Genomic DNA, 27668 nt, shown 5'->3' on the forward strand with positions numbered 1-27668 from the left:
TAAAATTTAACCAGGAAAATCTGTTTTTGTAGAATACGATAGTGAAACAGAAAAAGCATCTGAAAGTGAATCAGTCTCTATTAAATTTTCGATAGATTACTGAAGAGATGTCTAAATTTTTTTTAAAAAAAAAACAGATTTTATGTTACAAATTGTTTGTTTATTCATTAGTACTCTCTTATTTTTTGCTTTTACCTGACATTTAATTAAAAAAAATAAGTTTTTTAATCATTGGGTTAAAAAAAAAGCAAATTATTTTAGCTGATATGTTTCTTTAATACTGTTTATATTTATTTTTATTGTCCCTTTTTTAATTTATTGACATATTTTAGATACCCCTTTTTGAAATAAATGCTAACTGTAAGTTTAAATTACATTAAATGTGGTTAATAACACTTAATTTACATATGGTGCTAAAAAAACAACTTACTATTACAAAGTTACCCCATTGCCGGGTAACATTAACCACCTCATTATTTCCATAAAATCTTGGATTTGGTGAATACAATGAATACACCATTTTACTAATTAAATGACATTAGTAATGCACAACTTTGAACATCAAATTAGTTTTGAAAAATGTTCCTTTTTTCCAAAAAGTCATCTTCTTTATCAAAATTGGTACAAAGTTACCCCGGTTTACGGTATTTTTAAAAATTTGTTTTGTATTTTCTATTATTTTTTTAAGTTCAAATTTTTAACTGCGCGCGAAAAGTTGATTGCAGCGGTTGTGAGCGAAAACTTAAATGTAGTTTAAATCATAATAATCAATAACATTAATCCAACAAGTTAAATCATAACAATAATCCAACAAGTTCTTTAAAGAAGCTAAGTGTTAGTTTCATTTTTCATCTTTTTTATCTAATTTTCTGATTAAGTCGGATATTATTGAAACATTTTCAATTTTTAATTCAATATAAAATTGACAGTTTTTTATTTATGCATTATCATAGATTACACCATGCCACGATCTTACCTAAGTGGGTCAAAAAAAAAGGAAACTAGCGGAAGAAATCAATTATGCTGCTGGTTTAGCGAAAATTCTGATAAAAACTTAATTTTTGCGTCTGTTCCCCCATCTATACATCCCAGTAAAAAAATTGAAACTGTTAGTAATAAAATTGTGAGAAATTAATTATTACTTATTGTATGTTTATCAAATTCTAAGCATTTTGAAATGAATATTTATAGCAGTGTTAGTAAATGTGCAGTTTCAATTACAAACATATAAAATTAATCATTTTGACAGCAGCAATTTTTCTTGCTCATCAAAATGAATTAAACCCTCAGAATGATAGCTGTTCGAATGATCTTTAGCAATACATAGTTAGATTTTTTTTTTATTGTTATATTTTTTTAGGTGCCTCAAGAAGTCCTTGCAGTCTTATAGGAAGTTCACGCCTCCTTCCAACCGATGTCGCATAACTTGTCCAGAGGTGTTATTGGTGCTGTAATTGCAGAACAGGTTTTAAAATTTTTAGGCGAGACTTGTCATGCGGTATATATACCGTGTGCTACGCATTCGTTGAACTTAGTTGGACAAATTTCTGTACAATACTGCCTGTTTGAAGTTAATTTTTTTTTATCGTGCAACTATTGTATACATATTTTTCAAATTCGACGCATCTCTGGGATGTCTTAAAACAACACATTGGGAACAACAAAAAAGTACTCAAACCATTTTCAAAAACGCGTTGAGAGACTCACGCCAAATTCACCAAAGCAGTTCCCAATTCTTTTAAAGCAATGTTGACAGCATTGAATGAGATTGCTAAAGATCCCTCTCAAAAAGTGAAACCACTTTTTGAATTTGTCTTCATGATTGTATTGTGAAGCAATATTTAATTAGTCTTCGTTCGATAAGCAAAGCTCTTGAGTCAGAACAAATTGATCTCAAAACTTGCGCATTGATGTTCTCATCGTTAGAAAGTATGTAAGACAAAATGAGAGGCAGTTTTGATGAATTTGAAAACAAAGCAAAATCAATTTTGCCAGGTATTGATTATGCAAATGTTACAACGCGATTTTGCCTAAGAAACACTTCTAAACAATTTTATGTCCCGTATGTGATATTACCTGCTCGAGATAACCTTTGCACCAATGGGTTTATAGTAATTATTGATAGAATTAAGAGAGAAATCAATAACGAAGCAAAATTTACTTAGAGGTTGCGGAGATGTTTTCCTTTTTAGCTAACTTTAAACTTTCGGAAAATGACTATTGACGAAAGGTTTTCTAATTTGGTTGGTTTTTATTCTAACGACTTGAGGCAACATTACAGCTACGTCAAATTAAAATTTGCATCAAAAACTCAGTTCACTTATTCTGCACTTTACGAAACTTTGATTCATGACAACCTTGCATCTGCTTTTCTAAACATCGAAATTGTTCTTTGCATTTTTTAAACACTTATGATTACAAATTGTTCTGCGTAGTGCTCGTTTTTAAAAATAAAACGAATTAAAAATGAACAAAGAAGTACCATGCTTCAGGAGAGATTAGACATGCTGAGCTTGATGTCTATCTAATCAGATATTCTTCGCGAAATCGATTTTGATGATGTAATAAAGGATTTTATCGATAAAAGATATAGGGAAAAAAATATTTAAGGGAATATTGTATAGCAATGCCGATTTCGTAAATTGTGATATTCTTTATAAGTTGTTTTTGCAAATGTCCTAGTTATAAACGTAAAAAAAGATATGTAAAAAATATGTGAAAAAAAAAAAGTAATATATTTAAAAAAATAATAAATTTATCACATAATTTTTTATATTTATGAAGAAATGGTGAAAGAATTATGTGCATTGGTAGATATTTACCTTAATGAATATACGTAACTTTATTACTCAATAATCTTACAAAAGTAACTTTTTGTATGAAAAATATAAGTATTTTTTTTGCAAAAATGGGGCCCCCAAAAGTTTTAGTGCCTTGGGCCCCAGTTTTCTTTAATCTGGCACTGATCACATTTATTTCGTTGACTCACTGAAAAAGATTTAGGAGATAATTAAGATCTTGATCAGCAGGTTTAAAAGTGGTTTTTATCGACACGCAAAAGCGTATTTAAATTCAATAACTAATGATGCCGGTTTAAGTTTGTGTATATTACCTTTTCGTTATTTGTGCTTTTAAAATCTACTTTTGGAGTGAAGAAAAAGTAGGTTTCTTTCATAAAATATATTCTTCATTTAACAAGTTACGGATAATAATAATAAAAATGTAACAAAGTTTTTGAAAATTTTCTCGAAAGAAAGAATTTTTTGTTTTGATTAAAAATAAGAATTATTTTTGACGGTCAAACAATTAACCTCCCTTCCTTCAGCCATCTTTTTACACGTTGTCCTGTATGCAGGAAAATAATTTTACCATAAATAAATACGTTGACTTTCATAAAACATGAAATATCATCAAGAAAATATTACATGTTTAAACTTAATATGTTTATTTTTTATTATTATGGTTATGATTATTATTAATTTTTGGTTCATCTTATTTGTCATTCTTACGTAGAAAACTCGAGTTTGTTATTACATCTCCTTGAAAATATTTTGTGAATTGAAAACTCAGAAAAGTTTAAAAATTAAAAAAAAAAACCCTCAATAAATACTGCTTTACTTTGAGTTAAGTTTGAACCCAGACAAATTTCAAAAAAAAAATTCGTGCTTTTGGTTTCTGAAAACATTGAGACATTTATGTTAGATTTGTCAACTCAAGTGATATCACATAATATGAATAAACATTTTAAAACCTTGTTTTATGCTTAAGAGGTGTTAAAAGAAGTTAAAAGCAAAAGTTTAAAACTTCAAAACAAGAGAAAATTTAAACTGCTCAATATTGCAACATGTAAGTGCGTATTGAATGAATACCACTGCTGTAAAAAACTCAAGGTTCCTATGCATTTTCAGTAGACGAATAAAATAGTAATAACAATTTATTGGTACATAAAATAAATTAGCATAAAAAAAAACTTGGACAACGTCATATAAGGAAAGCTGACGGAGTTTTAAAAGCTAAAAGTAAAAAGATACTGTTCATAAAGCCGTACGTACAACTGAGATACCGGATGAGCCAGTGGTGTTATCAGATTGATTAAACTAACCACTACAGGTTAGTTTAATCAATCTGATAACAAACTATCTTTTTTTTCTAATATTAAATCAGTTTGGTGTATTGGCTACTGGGATTCTTAAACCATTTAAGAGGAATAACAACAACAAACTATGTGCTCTATTTGTACGCATTAACAGTAGAGCCGTTTAAACAGTTAAAAACGGTATTTGCTTATATTAATTGTGTTAAACGTTTTGATATAGGTTTGCATTAAGTCTAAAACCTTCTTGGAGGCATGAAGCTAAGTATTAGTGGAAAACAATTAATCTATTTCTTTTTCTGTTTGCTTGAAATAAAAACATTGAAAATTCTGTTTTAAAACGAAATTATATCTTTGCTCAAAATGAAAGCTTTCTGGTTGCAATAAGTGATGGTAATCGCAAAAACATTTGTGAATTAGCATAGCGCAGAATTTTAAAAACAAGCTCGCATCAAGTTACTAGAACTACACAGTTTATTGTTTGTAAACTAAACTGAAACAGTTCTAATTAAAATGATCTGATTAATTAGCAATGCATCAAAGTTGTAAACCTCTATTAACCGCTGACATTTAGGACACAACTGCTCAATAAAAGTAAATCATCTGTTGTCAATCATGCCAGGTTTCCAAGCCACATCCAATCCAATAAACGTTATATTCAGGACTACTAAAAGTCCGTGCCGCATGTATTCTTTAAAGTTATGTTTACCTCATCCACTTTGAATCTGTTAAGTTTTTTTTCTGGATATAGTTATTCTTACTGAAAAGTCACATAGAAAACCCATGAAAAAAAACATGTAAAAACCATGGAAGTTTAAATCTGGAACACAGAGAGCATGGAGTTTCCTATGCTTGTTGAGAAATATTTTACGAGGCTAGTTAGCTTTGCAGTAAGCGATAGAAAAATATTTGTGAACAAATATATATATATATATATATATATATATATATATATATATATATATATATATATATATATATATATATATATATATATATATATAATATCGATATACTTATATATGATTAACATGATTGTATAGAGCTTTAACATACTTGAAAAAGGAATAGAAGTTAAGTGATTCCTAAGTTATTGCATTTTTGTGCTGGAAAAACGAATGAATTTTCAACAAAACGTCCTTTGTATTGAAAATTGGCTGTTTAATGGCATTGAAATAAGATAATAAAACATCAAAAATCAAGAGCAAAAATTAAAAACAAACTAATTTAGAGATTGTTTCCTCCATTTATGAGAAATTTGGGAATCTAGAATGTCTGCAACCGTCTTTCATATCTTTAAGCAAAAATAATAAAATTTTCAATTGTTTTTTTTTAATCAAATTATATTACTTAATACAATTATGGTTTTAACTGAGACTTTGACACTTCAAGAAGCGTAGCAACTTATCATGTTATTTAAACAATGCTACAAGTTGTAAAAAAATTTGGTCAAGCCCAAGCTGGTCTTTATGAATTTGCTACGTTTTTGAGTATGCAAAAACGTTGCAAATTCACAAAGACCAGCTTGGTCTTTATGAAATTCATAAAGACATAAGCTACAATGATACTTTTTTTCAGAAACTAAAAATATGCATAAGTTTGAACAAAAACTCAGAGAAGACGAATTTTTTTTTTAGATTGTAGATACTTAGATCTCTGATAGAAACCTAATGCGGATATAGCTCACACAATAGAGTTACCGCAGCATTGTCCATCATACCGTTCAAAAAATATTTGTCGAATAGAGAGCAATTTATATATTATGAACAAAAAATAGGATTTCCGTATGGTATAATATGTGGAGTTCCGAAAAAGTCTGTATTAGAACCAGTAATTTTGCTAATGTACATAAACAAAATAAAACAAGAAAAACATCATATTTTCATTCGTTTGATTTGGTAAGAAACAATAATTACTAATTATTGAATAAACAAAAACAGTAAAAAAATCACTAAAACATTTTTAAGAATAAGTAAGATTTCTAGATTTACATCACTTTCCTGCAAGTGTGATTTAAATTAGTTTCAAGAAGTAACCTTAAAGTGTAGCTCCCCATTATGTTTCTGCTATATTGTTTTTAATAAAAACATTCAAAGTCCAGTATATCTTAAAAAAAGCACTCGTCTCACACCTCTAAGTGAGCTCGCACTTTCTCCTTGAGGTTTTGATGATGAATGTCAAAGATAATGGCTTTGAGTGACATTCTGTACTTCATTTTAGCGTGATTCTTTATAAAAATCTAACCCAATTACAGATAGTTTTTAGTTTGTGATTACCCAAGAAACCATAAACAACTGCTACAAACCTGCTTCAAGCCACTCTCTCCATCGCGTTCATGATGGCAAACTTATCGCATTCTTCGTGATCTTCTTGATCCATTGTCTAACAAAGATACTAAGCTTAGACTCGGACAAATTAAAATAAAAATTTATAAAGGCTTTTGCCCTGGTATACGTTGTACATTGCTAATGGTCGTTTTTGCATGGGTGGGCAAAAACGAGCATTAGCGACGTACTCGGCGAACTGTTGATAAAACCTAAGAAAGTGCAATGACAAATGTGCTAGACAAATGATATTAGTGAAGTACTTTAAATGTTTCTTTGAAGAAAAAACTCATCATTTTCAGTAATTCAGTCTTTACCCCGCAAAATTCGCATTAAAGTCTGAATAGATTTGAAATTTCTAAAGGAAACATTGCATCCATGTTTACTCTGTTTAAGCGATTTATAAAACTAAATAGAATCTATAAACTATTATTACAACAAGAGGAAACAGAAGTGCATTATTGGAGAGAGGTGTTGAAACAAATAATGTCTGCTATAAAATTATTAAGCAGTATTGGATTAGAGTTTAAGGGCCTTAATAAAAGCATATTTTGTTACAGGAAAGAAATTATCAAATAAGCATGGAGTATCTAAGCAAATACAACGAATTTTTAAAACTGCATTTGAAAAAGTATGTAAACCAAAGACGAGGAAAAGTAAACTATTTTTTGCATGGTATTTGCGATTTGTTTGTTCTTCTAATTACTAAGCAAGTAAGAGCTAAAATAATACAAGAAACAAAAACCGCCAAATATTACAGCATAATTGATGATTTGACTCCCCACATTTTACATATAGGTCAACTAAAATTTGTAATAAGATATGTTTCTTCAACTGATGATATACAGGAAAGTTTTTTGGAATTTGTTCCCATAGATAAAAGTGAGTTGTCATATTTGGAGCAAGAAGTAATGAAAATATTATTAAAATATGAATTGCATATTATGAATTGTTGAGGAAAATCCCTTGATAATGCTGCAAATATATCAGAAAAAAAATTTACTTTTTCATAAAAATTAACTGTGTGAGTAAAAAAAAGTAATTAAAAGAGCCATCCCTTATATTGAATGTTTATATGAAAGAGAATGAGCTTGACATAAAAAACTAAGGCTACGACAATGATGCTAAAATGGCAGGTATTTACAATGAAGTTTGAGCTTTGATTAGACAGAATAATCTACAAGAAATTTTCATTCCTTTCTCTGATTACAATTTTAACTTATGTACAGTATACGCTATTGAACCATCGGCTCCTGCGAAATCCTATTTTGAAAATATTTAAAAGCTATACAATCTGTTCAGTTGTAGCCCAGTTTGTTTAAAAATTCTTCAGGAGGGGACAGGCTAATCATTAATAAACTTTCTGTTGCACGATGGAGCTCAAGGATTGAAGTAGTCAAGCCACTAGTAAAAAAGCTATGAAAGATCTTGAAACCATTATTTAGTCTAAAAGAGTTAGACCTTCCAGGAAAAAGTAGTAATGAAGTGCATTATCTATTTAAATGGATAAATCGTTTTGAATTTTTTTTTTAACTACTTTTTGGTTTAAATGTTTGATGGCACTTAACAACGTGAGTCATCTGCTTCAATCCACTCAACTCACTCTTGATGATGAAGTAAAGATTCTAAACGACTTTTTGACAGATCTGGATTGAATCCGATTGTCGTGGAAGTTAACTTTGATATAGGCAACAGAAATTGCAAAGAACTAGAAATTTAATGAAATTATGTTTGCTGTGAAGAAAATGCAAAAAAAGAAGGTCTTCCCTGATAAAACTGTTAGTTACAACCACAAAGAAGCATAAAAAAACCTTGAGTATAATGTCATTCAATGTTACACTCGATAATCTGACTAGTCAAATGAGATCAAGATTTAAAGTAATAGAAGAGGAATGTAACAAGTTTTTCTTCCTATGGTCTTCACAGAAATCTCAAACAGACAAAGAGCTAGGTTTAAAAACTGAGAATCTGGCTAAACTTTACCTAGAAAACTTATGTACAAACAAATATTCTGATGAAGTTTGGCATTTTTTTTCTGTAAGAATAAATATTTTAGCCAGCAAAAAACCTGTTTAACGTCTAAATAAAATTTATGCAAAAGCCGCATTCAATATTTCCACAAGTTTGTGTTTCACTAAAAATCTTTCTAACATTGCCCGTTTCAAAATCTAAAAACAAAAGATCTTTCAGCAAGTTGGTTATCATCAAAGATTATCTTCATTCCACAATGGACCAGGAGCAATTGTGCTACTTGATGATCTTTTCAATTGAATCAGATTTAGTCAATAACGTTTCTAATGAAGAAGTTATTTCAAATTTTGCCGCTAAGAAGGCTTGGAAGATGCGTTCGTCTATTAAGACTTGACCATAGTTTGTTTTATAAACCAAAATTAAGTAAATTTGATTTTAGGTTTTCTATGAAAATAAACAAAAAATAACTATAATTTATTTGCTATTTATCATTTTAAGATATGAACTATGAGAGGGCATCCATTAAACTTTTGGACCCGGACATCACAAAAGCTCTGGGCGGGCCTGGACCAATCTATCCAAAATTTTATCCAGAAATTGTTTCAGCCATTTGCTACTTTTGTACCAACTTTTTATCTAATTATAATAAATAGTTCTGATTCAACAGGTCATTTTCATTAAGCACTAGTGTATAGTATTCTGCATATTTATTCAGCTATCAATAGTGAATGTTTACAAATTTATTTCAATTGCAAACAATAAGAATTATTCACAGTAAATAATTTGTTTAAAAATGCAGATCTTCTTTATTGACGGAGAGGCAGATGAAGATCCCTCTTTTCTGACAATTTTTTGCAATTATAGCTGCGCCAACCATATTGTGAAAATAAATTGCACAAAGTTCTTCTTCTAAAAATCTTTTTAATCTTAAACGGCATGAGTTACTTTTTTGACCAGATAACAGGAGTATCGGAATTTTTTTGAAAACATAGAGTAACTTGTTCTGACTTGATAATGCCTTGAAAAGCTCGCTGTTGTCTGAATAAACTTTTATGTGGGTTGAAATTAAGTCAGGTAAAACGTTAATGTAGTGCACAAAAAGATGTCGTCATAAAACCCAACCTTGAGTTACTACGCTAAAATTTAGAATGTATAATCAATTTTGACGCGTTTTTTGTATTGGTCAATCAACGCTTTATTCAGCTATGTAATTGACTACAAATTTCGTAGGGGTTTAATTTATATAAAGCCGTTTGACATAGGTATGAACATACTTAAGTTTGGAGTTTGCACAATGTGTGAAAGTGTCCTATCTGAAACATTAAAAAAATTTGCGGGCGCCCATGCCCATACCCCCTACCCGCTGGATCCGACACTGCTGTTAAACTTTAACAAAATGACTATTTTTTCCTGATATCGGTTATCGATCAGCATGAATCAGGGAATATTCTGGTTTCTGGAACTAGAAATTTATACACATTTTCTAATACCAAGTTAGCCTAATTTAGGCACTGTTTTGTCTCAATTTTTTTTTTAAGTAACAGCGATGTTTATGTGCCACCTTAACAAAACTTGTTTGGCACATACCTAAAAAAATTTTGAAAAACTTGAATTTTTTTTAGGTATGTGCCACCTTAACTTTACAATAGAATCTTTGATCATTATACTAAAAACAATTTCTTTTATTCAAAACAATTTGGATTTCAAAAAAATCATTCAACTAAACATACTTGTATTGAATTAGTTGATCAAATAAATAATGGTTTAAACGAAAACAAATTTACTTTTTGTATATTTATTGATCTCTCAGCTTTTGGCATTGTTGATCATTGTATTTTGTCTGAATAGTTGAAGCATTATGGAGTAACTAATAAGGTCTACTATTGGATTAAAAGTTACCTCACGGATAGAAATAAATATGCTCTAAATCAAGAACATGGAATACTTAAAATCCCGTGTGGAGTACTGCAAGGATCGATACTTAATTCTCTCTTATTCTTAGTTTATGTAAATGACTTAAATAATGCATCAGTAAAGTTAAACCCAATTATGTTTGCAGATGATAAAAACCTATTTCTTTCTAACAATAGTATCAAACAACTTTATGCAGACATGAATTTTGAATTAAATAAGATAAATGACTGGTTTATGGCGAATAAACTCTCATTAAACGTTGAAAAAACGAATACTTATTTATACCTTATTTCATAAAAAAAAAGCAAGAAGAAAATCTTCCCCTTAAATTACCAGACGTATTTTTAAATAACATACAAATAAAAAAGCAAGACTACATAAAGTTTTTAGGAATACTTGTTGAAAATAATTTATCATGGCTTCCCCATATTAAATATTTACAATCAAAAATTAGTTTTCTTTGAGAGGTCAATAAAAACCCCAAGAGTATATTGGTTGTTTTCAAATCCGTTTAAAATTTCTTTAACTAATTCAATTACTGCATGTTCTGTCGAGTGCCCTTTTCTAAATTCGTACTGATTATTATTAAGCAAATTATGTTTTATAAAATAATTGTATAGCCTATTACCCATTATTCTCTCTAGAATTTTAGAAAAACATGGAAGTATTGAGGTCTATAATTAGATAATTTAGAAATATTACCGTCTTTAAAAATTGGAACTACTCTTGCTAATTTTAAAAGGTCAGGGAAAATTCCATTATTAAATGAAAGGTTAAAAATAATTAGTAAGGAGTTTTCAATAATATCAAAAACTCTTTTAACAACCCTAGGGCTAATGTCATCAAGACCTGAGCTTTTGTTTGGTTTTAACATATTAAAAGCAAACCGAAGTTCATCAGGAGATACTTCAAGCTTATCCGTCACACAGTCCTCTTCTTTCATTTTTACCGACGTTTTTAAAAAAATTGTTAAAACTCTCTGCAATAACTTTTCGCTCATTAATTACTGTTCTTTCATCTTCAGTGTATAAATATTTTGGTAAAGTATTACCATGATCTTGTTTGTTTTTTCACATCACTTCCTTTATTATATCCCGAGTTTTTTTGTTATTACCAATATTATTTTGTAGTGATTTTGAGAAATAATTTTTTTTAGCATTTCTTTTTAGGTTTTCAAACAGATTTTTGTAAATTTTATATTTTGTTTCGTTTTGATAAGTTTTATTTTTTAAGAATTTTTCATATAGTCTTTGTTTTTTCTTTGAAGATTTTATAAGCCCTTTTGTAGGCTTTTAAGCTTAATTTGCAGGCTTTTAAGCCTAATTTTTATTTCCTTCATCGGAAACGCTTTATCTTTAGTATTAATGAACTCATTGTAAAAAAAATCATAAACTATATTAGCATCTTTGCAATTATTGAGTTGTTTCCAGTTTACTTTGAGTAAATATTTTCTAAACGCCTTAATATTAAATTCATTAATCTGCTTTTTTACTTCCCTTAGTACTTTGCTTTTTTTTCCTTGTTTAAAAAAATCCGAAATGAAAAAGATTGGAAAGTGGTCGCTTGTATCGCTTTTTATGATTACGCTTTGAGTGTTGCTGTAAAATTGTTACTAAAAATATTATCAATGAGAGAGCATGAAGAGTTACGCGAGTAGGTTTGTTACTTAAAGGAATAATGTTGTACTGAAAAAGAGTGTTTGAGAAACGTTTTACATCGCAGTCAATTTTAACATTAAGAAGATTTAGATTGTAGTCTCCCGTGATGTAAATTTGTTTGTGTTTTACTTTTTTTAAGTAACATTTTAAGTGTTTTAAAAAGGATTTCTTATTTCCGCACGGCACACAGTGGGACGAAATCCCGATTTCGTGGCCAAAAGTCAAATTTTTAAATTTTATATTTTCGTCTTTTTACGTTCAGATCTTGTTTACAGATAGTCCTAGAACAAAATTCCGAACAGGTCAGGTATATACCCGCTCTAGGGTGGCCTGGGCGTCAGTTGGCATTTAGCCTCCGTTCGATACGCACTAAACAAGTGGACATGTCGAAAAATTCTTGCCTGTTTTAAAGTGCTGTTAAACTGAAGAAACTATTTCAATTGGAATTTGGCAAAATGGAATCACTTTCTGGAGGCATGTAGAATATATGGTTATGCACTCTAATTGCTAATTTTAATTTTTTTCATATTTAAATCGCGCGACAAGTAAACATAAATAATTGTAAATTTTTTATTTGAAATCGATTTTCTAATGTCGTTTTAAAAATCTAACCGCGGTTATCCACCTTCTTTTGACAAGGAACTGATCGTGTATAGTGTCAAATATAACATATTAAAAAACTGGCTGCCATTGAGTGCCATTTTAATAATGAGACTATTTTTTATGGAGGAATGCGTGGTGCGGCATTAAACTATGTTAATAGATTAATGTCGCACCACGCATTAATGGTCATGGAAATTAGTGAATTAACATTGTTTAATAGCACTAATTACATTTTAATGCAATAATTTTTTATTTTAAATATATGCTTTAAAAGTCATTCCGTTTTATGATAATCTCAAAGTTTTATAAAATAGTCCTCAAAGAACTTTCAGCAGTTATTACTGTATTTTTTTTTACAGAGTCTTCAAATCTTCAAATATGGAATTTTCAAGAAAAGATATATTCTTTATGGTGAAAGACAGTTTAAAAAATGAATATAAATTCATCATTGATGTTTTGACAGATGCAATTTTCAAAAAAACGGAACATGTGATACAAGTAGGCGAGGATGAAATGTCATTGTCACGGTTATTTTCAAATTTTCGATCGAGATGGAGAGCAGCAGGAAGATGGGAAGATTTTTTTCTGAAAAAAAATGAAGAATGGTTGAAGGGCACCGTACAATTTTCAAAATTATCCAATACTGAATGCACAACACCTAAGAAGATTGTGAAGAGTGATAATAAAAAAGGAACATGTGGGCGACCTTTGCAATCCTTTGCTTCATCTAGTGAAAGATCAAAGAGGCAAAAGACTCAAGAAGTACGTTCTACTTTTTCTACAGAAGAATTGGCATATGCTGCTCAAATGAGTTTAAGGACTTCTGGTCAAGTACATGCTGCTCAAGTTGTTAAAGATGTCACATTAACAACCCCAACAAGAGCCTCAAAATATATATCCGCTGTTAGTTCACAAGATTAAGTATCTTTGACCCCAGATGAAGCACTTTCTTTAATATGGGGGGGGGGATGGGTGATCCTCTTTAAGGGGAGAAGAAAACCGAAGAGTTTTTTTATTCCCTATTTTTAATGAGTTGAGTGGTTTATAAAGAATAGTTCGTTAAAAGTATTTATATAGGAAAATTTTTAAGAATTTTAATTATTTGATCTTCTAAAAGAGGAAGAGTAAACTAATGGAAAGTTATTTGGCTCATGATTAGAATATAAGGGTTCAATTCCTTTCACTTTATTTTTAAATTAGAGCAGATTCTTTTGATTATGGAGAAATAAAAGTATGAGAATCGTTTATACATGTTAGTGGAAGCAGATAAATCAGTAAAATAGGGTAATTCCTGTTTTGTATCAGGTTAAAAAATTTAATACTTTTTTATCCTAAGACGCATAGCTTAAACCATATTTTTACTGAAACAAAGAAAAATTAATACAATTTATACAATTAAAGTAATTTAGATATAAAGTAATCGTAAATTTTGTCTAATCAAGTGCCAGCAGACGCGGTGATACATAAGAAATAAATTTTTATAAAAAAATAGGTTAAATGTGTATAGAATAAAAATTGTAAATTTAAGATTATTGATTTGGTAAAATATACAATAATAAAAAATTTCAAAAATTTTATGAAAAAACTAGAAACTTGAATAAATGATAATTAAACAGGATTAGATACCCTGGTAACCTTTTTGTTAATAATTAATCTGAACAGTATATCTAAACAGGTGAAAATCAAATATTTTGGTTGTTTATTTTTCTAATTAGAGGAGTATATAATTTAATTCGATAATCCGCGAAATACCTTACCTTTTTTTGAAAATACAAGTGTTGCATGGTTGTCTTCAGCTTTAACTTATAGTTAAAGCATAATTCTTTAAAGAATAAAGTCAAATATTATGGACTTTATAAAAAGGGATATTATGTACTACAATAAATATTATAATATAAATTTATATTTGGATAATCAATGTAAAGTGATTTTAAAGAGAATTTAATAGTAATTAAAAATATAAGGTTTTAATGAATAAGTGCAAATATTAATACAAATAGCCCGTCGCCTTGATCATAAAAGATAGAGTAAGTCGTAACATAGTGGGGGAAAAGGAACTTTTCCCTGTGATTTATAATCCAATCATGAATGAATTTTTCTTTTTTTTCTATTTTAATAATTTTAGGGTGTTTAATGTGTATTAATTCTTTAAATCCTAGTCATTCTGTTTTTGATTAGTAGCTGTATTTTTTTTTCTTTTGCTTTATTAATTTTGTGCAGGCGTGGCGCAGTGGTTAGAGCGCTTGCTTTTTAAGCAGGAGATCCAGGTTCGAAACGAGCTCTGGACAAATTTTCTCGTCACGGTAAGGAAAGAGGCGTGAACTTTCTGGTTAAATGCACTCCGCGGTGCTCTGTGACAAGACCGTTAGGACTTCTTGGGGCACCTAAAATAAAAATTAAAAAAAAAAAAAAAAAAAAAATGATCGAGAAAAGAGAATCAAAGCACTCTTATCAACTATCAAGAAATGTAGCTAGAGCACATAAATGCAAATTATACCCATCATACCTTGAAGTAGAAAAAGCAAAAAAACGTTGTTATCCATCAGTTGTGTACACAACTGTTAGTGAGTCGTGCGCACAGATTGAACTACAGGCTTTACTTGATCATACCACATCTAGAATTATACAACTTCAGGCTGATGTCATTGATACTCTAAATCCGGAAATTCTGCAAAAACTAGTACTTTACTGTAAATGGAGATGTGATGGAAGCAGCGATCAAAGTGTTTATAAACAAAAACTTACTGAGACTGGAAAATCTAATGAAAGCATTTTTTATACTTCTCTTGTACCTTTACAATTAATACACAACAACCACGAGACGGGTGAAGCAACTATTGTTAGGAAAAATTCTAGACCATCATCTCCGCGATTCTGCAGACCAATACGATTGCAGTTTGTACATGAAGATGTACAGTCAACATTGAAAGAAGTTACCGACATTGAACTGCAGATTGAGGGTCTTGCACCATACGCTAATGAACAAAATGGAAAATCCATTTCAGTAACTTATTGTATGTCATTTACGATGATAGACGGTAAAGTCTGTAATGCAGTAACTGGTACAACTTTTACACAATGCTGCTTCCTGTGCAAAGCTTCCTCTAAAGAATTTAATGACATCAACAACATTATAAAAATGGACATTACAACAGATAATTTAAGATTTGGCATTTCTACATTGCATGCATGGATTCTTTTTTTCGAGTGCTGTTTGCATCTGTCGTATAAGCTAACAACTGAAAAATGGCAAGCTCGTCGAGAGGAAGATAAAAAGAATGTGAAAATACGTAAGGAAGAAATACAGACTCAATTTAGGATAAAACTGGGGCTCATCGTTGATAGACCAAAGCCAGGATATGGAAGCTCTAACGATGGAAATACAGCGCGCCGCTTTTTTCAAAATTCTGCTATATCTGTTGAAATAACAGGAGTCGATGAAAAATTAATTTACCGATTTCATGTTAATTTGCAGGTAATTTCAAGCGGGTTTGATATAGATGATGAAAAATTCAAAGACTATTGTGTAAATACCGCCCATTTATTTGTTGCTTTATATCCGTGGTATTACATGCTACATCTGTACATAAACTGCTGATCCATGGAGCAGAAATTGTAAAGTATGCCCTTTTACCGATTGGACAATTTTTTGAAGATGCCCAAGAGTTCGAATCGAATGATTCGAACATTGATGAATATGACATACGTGATTTTTGTTACTTGGATTAAAGAAGCAATTTTTTTACATATATGTGTGTTAATCTTTTACCAATTTAAAAAAAAAAAATTAAATTAAAATTACAAATTTCTGTTTTTTTATTAATAGCATGAATTTGAAAATAATTTTGCAATGTTTTTGCTCTAATTTAACTCCTGAATCATTAGCAATGACCTTGAAAACCAAACTACATGAGATTTCATATTTTCAACGTATGAACAGTTTTGGCCGCCATATTGGAGCCGCCATTTTGAATTTTTTAAATCTGACCTCAGATTCCTAATCAGCGACCTCGAAAACCCTTATGTAGGTAATTTGGGAATTTTGGCCACAAAATCAGGATTTCGTCCCACTGTGCGGCAGTCTATACAAAGCAGTTATTAAAACGTTTTTTTTTTGTTATTGTGGTTTAATAATTCGATAGTTAGAAATTCAAAGTCCGCGTTTTTATTTCTAAAAAAATTTCTATTTTCTGAAAATGGATTGAGTCATGAACAAAAATACATACAGTGTATGCATTTTTGTTCATGACTCAATACGGACTCCGTATTTCTTTTTTGTGATGAATAAACTTATCTTTTATTTCGATAAAGTAATAGCCATTTAAAAAATTTTTTTTTAAATTCTTTTTTTCTTTCTTTTTCGAGCTGTTAAAATTACGTTTGTTCACCACGGCGGTCGAGTTAGAACTTCATTGTTTCGTTAACTATGCTAATATTACATAGGCTAATGCACAATCATCAAAAATTAGTTTATAAAGACATGTGGGTAGAAATATTTACGGGAAAAAAAAAGAGAGCATACTAAATCCTTAATGAGAAATATGAAAATGATGAATGTATAGAAAATAAATTTTTATCAGCACCTAATTTTCATGTATAATTATATTAATAACCTAACTCCGTCTAATTTTATTTGTAAGTTTGAGAAAAATGTAAATGAAAAGTATTCCTCTTAAAAAAAAATTGGTCAAATTCCTTTAAACTGCCAAAGAAATTAAATAAATATATAGATTATTCAAAAGCATATCGAGGACCTAAGATATGGAATTCTTTTCAAAAAACTGCAAATATTGTAAAATCGTTAAACTAATTTAAGTTTCAAGCAAAAAAACACATTTTTAATTTTGCGGAAAAATAATCCCAAAAAAATTTTGTAAATTTATTCAAATGAATTTTACTTATTTTTCTTAGTAGTTACTAATGATATGTGTCTTTTAATGTATTAATTATTAAATTTTTGAGTATATGTTTGTATTTATTTATCAAGCTTTAAATGCCTAAATTTGCAATATTGTTATTGCATAATATCTTTGCAATTGGAAAAATAATTTGTTTTCTTATTATATCTTTAGTTTATTTTTTTTTTTTTTTTTATTACTTTTGAATTTTTAATGGATTTTTATAAATCTTTTTGACAATATTTTGTTATATTAAGGGGCTCTATGAAAAGATTGAGGTGATATTGCATCATTTTTTTAAGATAAAATATTTACTATGTAAAACTCATCTGTAATTTATTTTAACACCGAAATATAAAATGAAATAATTAAAAAACTAAAACAAAAAAAACTATGCTGTACCTATTTACTTTTGACGTTTTTTTTCCGACGGCGACTACATTAGTACACATGGTAAGGGTTTAATGGCGGGTTTTCCTTTTTTTCAAATAATATTTATCTAAAAATATTTAATTTCAACAAACTTTGTGCAGAAACCTGACAATTCACTACATTATTACGCTGTCACGCAAGTTTAATTTTTTTAATTAAGTCATAACTTCATCTCTATATTTCGGTTTTAACATCTTAATTTGCTTTTACTTTTTTCCAAATCCAAATAATAAAATCCAAATAATAAAATATATGTGAATCTGTTTAGAAAGATTAGTGACTTACATAAATACAAATCCAGAAACGCAAATAATTTTCGTATGGAAGTGCAAAACAATATAAGTGAACAGAAATCAATTTTCTGTAATGGACTTAAGTTATATAATTAAATTGTTATCTTAAACAAGACAAGAACAACAACAATCTGATAAACTTTAATGCAGCACTTTTACTGAATAGGCTTAAGTTTTCCACCCACACAGTATCATGCCATCAACTGTGTTGGGAGAAAATGTATTAACTATAAAATGGTATTGACATTCTTAGAATGTCAATATCATTTCATAGTTAATGAATAGAATGATTCTAGGCCTTTAATTATGAGATAAAATTTTATACAGACAAATGCAGAGTTCTACAACTTGGTTCAAAAGCCTAAAGAATTTCCATGTTATGTACTATTTAGACTAGATACTGTACTATCTGTGCTATCTGCACTAGACACTAGTGTAATAAGTAATCAATTTTATCAACTGCAAGTGCAATTTGGAAATACAAATAAATAAAGATTGTTGTTTTTTAATTGTGTTTTCTTGCATATCGAAGCAATTGGAATATTAGGAGTTATTAAAAATTGTTTTTATCATTATTAGTTCATTTTTTAGTTAAATATTATTTGTAGCTCTAATTTGTTTATTTTTGAAAATTTGAGTTTTAGGATATAAGATGTTTTTAACCCTCTTATATTTTAAGACATCAATTTTGACTATTTTGTAATTTCATTTTAGAGGCATTTACATTGTTTTCATTTTATCATTTATATTTATTATATCTCATTTCATTTTATCAAACATATTTAAGACTGTTGACCACAATCTAATATATCTGTTAATATGAGAAACCATTTAAAAGATAAATTAAAATGCTTCTCTAAGTACTTTTTCAACAGATGTTTGTTAAGTATGATACCACAGATGTAATTGTTTTTTGTTAAAATGCAAGGGGGGGGGGGGGTTACAATTATTAAATTATTGAAATCTGAAATTTTTTAGTTTTTTTATATATATTACCATATGCTTTGAATTTATAAGAAAATAATGTGAATAATTTTTTGTATGAAAAATAAGTGTATTATTGGGGATTATTATTTTGTGTGAAAAATAAGTGCGTTAAAAGATTATAATAAAAATGTTAAAATATAATAAGATACAAATTTAAAGCAATCAGACTTGCAATGTTTGACTGATGCCATTTAAAGTTCAGACAATATAACTATAATAATTATTTATAATTAGATGGTTTTAAGGGCAACCCATGAGTTATAGATGGTTTTAAGGGCAACCCATGAGATGTACAAACACCATAACAGGTTTAGGAAAAGATAAAGGCTTTCTATCAAATCTGGAATAATTAACCAGGAGGCAATTATTTTGGTCTATTTGTATTCTGCATTGTAACAAATTACTATTGAAACATACAACTGTTAAACTACATGCTCCAACTAATTCAAAGGATTGTTTTACTGGCCCTATTGCAAAGGCTCTATTTCAAGTAAAGGCATAAAAAGAATTGAAACATTTGAACCTATATAACAGCTGGAACCTTTGGGATTTTTTCAAAATAAAATTTTGAAAGTATGATGTACCCTAAAATATACACATATATATATATATATATATATATATATATATATATATATATATATATATATATATATATATATATATATATATATATATATATATATATATATATATATATATATATATATATATATATATATATATATATATATATATATATATATATATATATATATATATATATATATATATATATATATATTAGGGTGTCTCAAAAAACAACATTTTTGAAAAATATATGCAGAGACCCCCTTAATGTGTTCTATCTAATACAAAAACTCTAGATTTAAAATTTTTTTGAATAAAAAATATTTTAAGGGGTCCCTCAAGACCCTCGAATATTTAATGGATATATATATATATATATATATATATATATATATATATATATATATATATATATATATATTATTTTTGTGAAATAAAGAACACTTTTTAGTTTAAAATACATGTTTCGAACTTACAAAGTTCATCATCAGTTTAAAATGACCAATATAAAATTTTATATTAGTCATTTTAAACTGATGATGAACTTTGTAAGTTCATGTATTTCATGTATAAAAACATGTATTTCAAACTAAAAAGTGTTTTTTTTTTCACTAAAATAATAATATCATTTGTGTTCACCTTACCTTTCGAATATATATATATATATATATATATATATATATATATATATATATATATATATATATATATATATATATATATATATATATATATATATATATATATGTATATATATATTTATATATATGTACACACACACAAAGACTTAAAGATATGTATGTACACACACACAAAGACTTTAACTTTGTGTGTACACACACACAAAGTTAAAGGTTGTATGAGTCAGGAAAACGATGATGGAGAGAGTTCCAAAGGGTTGAAGTGCGGAGAAAAAAGCTAGACAAATAAAAGTTTTTGGAGCATACAGGGACAGATACAGTAAAAGAATGAGAATTTGATGAATGAGGAGTCAAACAAGAATGAGTTTTGGTTGATGAAACTAGAGATAAAAACTCCTTTGAGCAGCGGCCATGATATTATTTGTAGAAAAGAGAAAGAAATGCAACTTTACCACGATAGGAAAGAGGCTCAAGACCAAGTCCAACTCTGTTTACAATGCATTTTTGGACCTTGTCTAGAAAACAAAAAGAGCATCATTAGAAGAACCAGCCCAAATATGACAGCAGTCTTCCATACAGGGGCAAATAAGAGATTTGTAGAGGTAGAGAATAGAATCAGGAGAAAGAAAATGGCGAGCAAGATAAAGAGAACCAACCTTAGCAGATGCTAATTTAGCAATCGATTGTATATATGGTTTCCATGAAAGCTAAATAACTGAGTTTTGTTGTCAGTAGTAAATGATAATCCAAGAAGATGTAAATAAGAGGACTCAGTGAGAGGGTTGCCATTCATCAATATAGGAGTGTTGACAGTTCTGCAATAGTTGTTTGCAGTAAATAGTTAAGTTTTCTTGGAGTTAAAATTTACAAGCCACTGTAAGCCCCAATCAGTTACAGAAGTGAGATCAGATTCAAGATTGGTTGTCTGTTATAAGCAAAGGAAAAGAGAAGACATTGTGTCAAAGCATAGGTTGAGTCATCAGCAAAAAAAGCTGCTTTAGATGTAAGGTTGTCGGGAAAATCATTAACGTTAATAAGAAACAAAATAGGACCAAGGATAGAACCTGGAGGTACCCGAGGATTTACTGGTAATAAAGAAAAGTGTTGACATTCGAGGATGATTTTAATAAAGTGGTTAGAAAGAAACATTTTGATAATCTCAAAAACTTTCCCAGATACACAATATGAAACAAGCTTATGGAGAAGACCAACATGCCAAACTTTGTCGAAAGCCTTAGATATGTCAAAAACAATAGCCCTAGCCTCTTTGCCTCCATCTAATGCACGATAAATTCTTTTAGTCACAGCAGTTAGAAAGTAGGCCATAGAGCGAGAGGATTGAAAACCTATTTTACTTATTTGATTCAAGATGGGATGTGAGAAATTTGTTTATGAAAGAGTCAAAGAGAACCTGACTTATAGCTTATCAAAGACTCAAAGAGAACTTGACTTATATTTAAGAACTTGCTAACGACAGAAAGAAGACTGATTCGACAATAATTGGAGGGGTCAGAATGTTCACCTGAGTTTTTAAAAAATTGGAACAACAGATGCCATCTCCAGCAGGCAGAAAAACAAGATTCAGTAAATAACTTATTAAATAGACGAAAGCGTCAAGGTTTGTGTTTTTAGAATAATACAATTATTCTAAAAACAATTTAATTATCTAAAAATAATTTATATGTCTAAACAACAAATGATTGTTGTTTAGATATCTAAATTACTAATGAATTGATAAAGAATTCTAAATAAACTGCTTATGATAGTACTATTTTCTTTTTAAAATTGAAATAAAAAGTGTTCCTCTAAAATTGTATTTATTTTTTTTGAAAGTTTTCTTTTCATAGTAAAAAAAATAAAAAATGTATATATTTTTAACTGAGTTTTTTCTAATATCTTTTAAGATATTTGTTTGGCTCTGTCCAAGTATTTGTTTACCAGTACTGATTCCATGAAAAAATTTACCTAATTTAAAGTTGTATGATTTATATTTTCAAAACTTTTATAATTAGTTAATTCATTAGCATCGGTATCGGCCTTTTCCCATCCATCAGCATTGGCCAAAAAAGTGTTATCGGCACATCACTGATATTATATACATATATACACATGTTAATTTGAAGGGATTAAAAAACATCTTCAAATTACTGTTAAATTATTATAAATCACAACCACTTTTTCTAAAATCAAATTACCATCAGTTTTTCTTTAATGTTAAAAAAAAAAAAATTCGTTAGCAGGCTGAAGACTCAAGTATGTTTTATATTTATGCAATTGAAAAGAAGCTGAAAAGTAGTAATATATAGGAGTAATAGAGTACTCGTTATTTTGTTTGGATAGTTTACAATAGTTTCAAGCAAAGTTTTTGATAAAAAGATTAAGTATTTGTAAGATCATAGTACAAAAGAAAATCTATGCCACACATATATATTTATTGATTTAGCTATAAATTTGACAATTAAAATGAAATACTCTTCTTATCACTGTTAATGTTTATTTAATTTAATTAAATGACATGAAAATTTTGCAATGCAACTGAGCCTGAAATAAACAAGCACTCCCCTTATCATTTTAAGTGTTTATTTTATTAAATTAAGTGACTAGATTTTAAACAAAAGTTCAGTATCTTTTTCTGGTAACAAAATCTTTTTTCTTTAGATATAAGTATTAACTTCATAAAAATGTTATCAATTAATGATGTGCGTACAGCTCATTCTGAAGGACCAACATTTGCAGCATACGCCTCTCTTAATAAGTATATCATTATTTTTATTTTTTTTAAAGTCTTTTTCATCCTTTATAAAGTTTTATTATCAAGTTAGGGTTAAGCCAGTAAGTTATTTATTTTCTGATAATATTAGTTACCACAAACTCTTTGATTAGAAATTAGTATGGTTAATAAAAAGACTGTTCACAAGTTAATGATTTACAAAAGTTTTTAATGTTAAACTTAAGTTTAAATGAACTGCATAAATACTTGCATAAAGTAACTGGCTCCACTCAAGGATTTTTAACAATATCACAGATTATATTAACTGTTGTGATTTCAATTAGCTTTGCTAGTTATTGACAAAAGTTACATGTATTTTATTATTATCATAATGTTTTGTACAATTATCAATATTTGGTTACAAGTGTCATAAGTTGTATTATTAAAAGATATATATATATATATATATATTTTATATATATATATATATATATATATATATATATATATATATATATATAAAAATATATATATAAATAGTATATATATATATATATAATATATATATATATATATATATATATATATATATATATATATATATATATATATATATATATATATATATATATATATATATATATATATATATATATATACCCTGACGAGTCCTGACCGAACCTTTATCCTCAGTTGATGTATTTAAATTTAGTTCTTGGTATTCCTATTGCCAGTCAATGTATTTATGCCAAATAATACACAAAATATTTTCATTTAAATTTATCTATATATTTAAATCAACAAAATATTTGTGGTTGTTAAAATGTTTTGGTCTGCAAAAAAATTGGAGGTTGATATTTGAAAATGAAAACAACAAATTTAATCTAAATTTGTTTAAAATTCAATTTTTTGTTTAATTAAAATTTGTTTTAAAACACATGATTTATTTAATGGCTTACCTTATCTGAATATATCTGAAAATTAATGAAATATCTGAAAATTAAAATAGACACTAACGATTTATATAAATTTATAAAAACAATTTACAAATATTTTCATATTTTTAATAATAAGCTTCATTACTTCATTACAATAAACTTTTCGTCAAATAATGAAAAAAAGAAACAGGTTTCAAATCAAATAAAAAATAGTAAATAAACATTTCAATAAAAATATATTGCTTTAAATAAATAAGGAATGCTTTTAAAATCCCAAAATAGCAAACTCCAGGCATATTACAATTAACAACGTTACAATCAACAAATGTCAGCAAATAATAAAAACAAAAGTGTCAATGAATAAATGTCAACCTAACAAGACAAACTTAATATGGTTGTTCTTAGTTTAAAACAACATAGTTCTTTGTTTGATTTAGGTGAAGAAAGTTTTCAGTTTTTTATAAATGAATATAGGAAAGTATATTGTGATGATAACACTCAATTTCAATTAAGTAATGCATTAAAGCATAAAAGTATTGAATGGAAGTCAAACAAACTTTATCTTTAATCAAATTGAAAAAAAGCCATTGAACAGTATTGTCAAAAGGACATTTTAATCCACCTATTTCAAATGATTTTAGATATTGACCAAAGTATAAAAAAATAAAACTTTATACTGGCAAAATTTTATATTTGTTAAGCAAATCATAATTTCAAAATATATGTTAATGTAAACAAGAGACTTCTTTGGTTTCAAAGAACACTTAAAAAATATGTCTAACAATAATTTTCTTAAATTTCTAAATTCTGTTTCAAGTAGTTCTGTAACAAATTTTTCAAACGTAACATATTTATAACAAAAGTGTTTCTCTTAATAGCGTTTTAATCAGCTAGATTATTTCTTCACATGAATAATTTGCAAAATGCCTTGTGACATGTGTTGATATTCTATGCCTATTTTCTGATTTTTTTCATGCATAATGTTGTATTGCCAAAATCCAAAACAAACATTCTTTGTTTATCATTTACATCTTTGAGGAAGCTTGTTGATCATTATTGAACCTAAAATATATGCCCACACTTTTTAGATTAATATTTTCCATTATGTGAAAACAAGATTAATAAAATCACCAGTCTTGTTAACGTTTGAGATAGTAGAAGTTTTAGGTTGATTAAGAAGGACATTGTAAGTATTATCAGAAAAAAAAGGTTTTGCTTTTTGAGTCCATTATTTTGCATGTTTTTGATAACGTGGACAAAAGTCAAACAACAAAAGAGTTCTATCTTTAGTTAACCATGGTTTTTCATTAACTGTTAAAGTTAGATTTTTATCACATTTAATTGCTTTGCTTTACTATTTGACATTCTTACTAATTTTAAAGTTAAATGAATTTGATCCCATAAAAATTAGGAATTTATATGTTTACAGGTTTTCACAACATTTTCAAAAGAAATTTAGGACCATCAAACATTTAACTTGTATTACAAGTTATCATAACATCTAAAATACTTTTTAAAAGAGAATTTATATCAATGGTTTTCCCAAAACAGCAACTTCCTGATACAATAACATTTTTGTAACATACACCTTGTCACAGGAAACAATAGTTCCTAGTAGAAGTTAAAAAAAAAACTTGTAGAAAGTTCCTTTGATACAGTTTTATTAGACGATTCCTATGGGAATCGTCTAATAAAACTGTATCATAATTTTTAATTAGAGCTGAGCCTTTAACTTTGGAAGATTTATGATATTCGTGCAGATTCTTTAAATACTCCTCTTTCCATCTTGATCGGAAATGCGTCAATAACATGGAAAGATGTTTATTACATTGATTTATATCTATATTATAATCATTTTCGAAAGAGAATTTATATCATTGGTTTTCCAAAAACAGCAACTTCCTGATACAATAACATTTTTGTAACATACACCTTGTCACAGAGAATAATAGTAGTAATTTCCTAGTAGAAATTTCCAAATTAAAAAAAAGTAGTCGAAGGTTCCTTGCGATTTTAGAATAAACTAAAAATCTATCTGAGAGGAAAATTGTGCAAAATGTTATTTTAGTTTAACCTTTTTGAAGTTTTGATATCAATCGGATCATATAGTAAAGTGTTGCTAGATGTTTTAAAACTCGCATTAGGTAAACATACTATCCAACGTGTTTTCTTCTCTTTGTCTCTGGGAAATCTATAAATTTTTTAAAACGTTTATAAATCGTTTGACTTCTTCAATGATAAATAACTAGAACAGCAATAAACACATTTTTCATAAACATAAACAAATTTCACCATTTTCATAATAGGCTAAATAAATAAACTAACAGACGGTGCTATTTAATTTAGTCTTTATAATTAATAAACCTCTTCATTTAATGTTTGCTACCCACTTTATTAAAAAAAGTTTTATTAACAGAGAGTGGATATTTAACAGAATTTCTGTCTTTGTTACACAATTTTTTTTTTTGCTATAGGTTCTCGCTTGATGACTTTTAGTCACTACGTAAGACCTCCTTGTTAATAAAAAGATTGCCAGTAAATTGGGTCAATATATAAAAAATTATCGGGGATATGTATAGAGTTGTTTCAAAATATGACAAATTGACTTTTGCTACAGTTGCTACAGTCGATTTGCCATTTTATTTAACTCCCAGTTCAATTTAAGTTGATACGCTCCAAAATATTTGACATTCTTTTAAAAATTTATGGGCATGTGAGACAAAACCCGTTAAAAACATGGGTTTTTCAGTGAAGCATTTCATTTTTCCGAATGAAATATTTCCGTAACATAGTCAACTTGGCTCAGATACAGTTTTGAATAAATTTTTGAAGTGCCACATTTTGATTACTTGTAACCTGCATATCTTATTTAAATTTTTTTCTCTTTTGTATGAAAAAAAAAATGAATGTAAAAAAAAAAGAAAGAGAAAAAAAACTGACTGAAGCATTTGTTACACTTGCTACAGCCTGGATCCGCTCCTGATATATTATATATATATATATATATATATATATATATATATATATATATATATATATATATATATATATATATATATATATATATATATATATATATAACAATATCTGTATTGAGATTGTTTATAAAAAAAGTATAAAATATAATATAAAATTTATAAAATAAAGTATAAAAATATAAAACTATAAATTTTAAAATTTTCTGGCCTTTTTTCCCCAGAATTTAATCAATGATGCAATCCCTGTTTATAAATTTTACTTATATTAGTATTCATCGTGTTAGTTTTACTTGAAGCTTTAAAACAGTATCTTGATGTAAAAAGGCATTTCTTGGGATCAATCAACTTTAATATGATACTTTGATAAATGTAAAAAACATTGAAAAAATAAAAAATTATTATAGAAAATCTTGTTGAATTACCTTTTTTTGTTTTTAGTTTAAAAATGTCATTTTATATTCGCTTAAATCTAAAATAATGATTTATTTGCCCCTAAAAATACTTTTTATTCAAAAAAATTTTTAATCCAGTATTATTTTATTATATCTTCATGATCAGGTCTTCATTATCACCCTGGTAACATGTAATCCAGTGCAACCTATTCCATGTCCTGCTGCCTTGTGGGATTTCCTCTCCAAGCAAAGGCTGGAACAGGGTG

At 28.0% G+C, this 27668-nt stretch overlaps 1 protein-coding gene across 2 annotated transcripts in view; it reads left to right on the forward strand.

The window, feature by feature from the left end:
- Nucleotides 1-23033: 23033 nt before the first annotated feature.
- Nucleotides 23034-27668, forward strand: part of LOC100207576 (WD repeat and HMG-box DNA-binding protein 1) — a 97629-nt gene continuing 92994 nt past the window's right edge. For both annotated transcript variants that reach the window (XM_065799106.1, XM_065799107.1), the window contains exon 1: nt 23034-23139. In XM_065799106.1, coding sequence (XP_065655178.1) covers nt 23066-23139 — 74 coding nt within the window. In that variant the 5' untranslated portion in view covers nt 23034-23065. The remainder of the gene's footprint in view (nt 23140-27668) is intronic.

This window comes from Hydra vulgaris, chromosome 06, assembly GCF_038396675.1.
Source record: "Hydra vulgaris chromosome 06, alternate assembly HydraT2T_AEP".
Lineage (NCBI taxonomy): Eukaryota > Metazoa > Cnidaria > Hydrozoa > Anthoathecata > Hydridae > Hydra > Hydra vulgaris.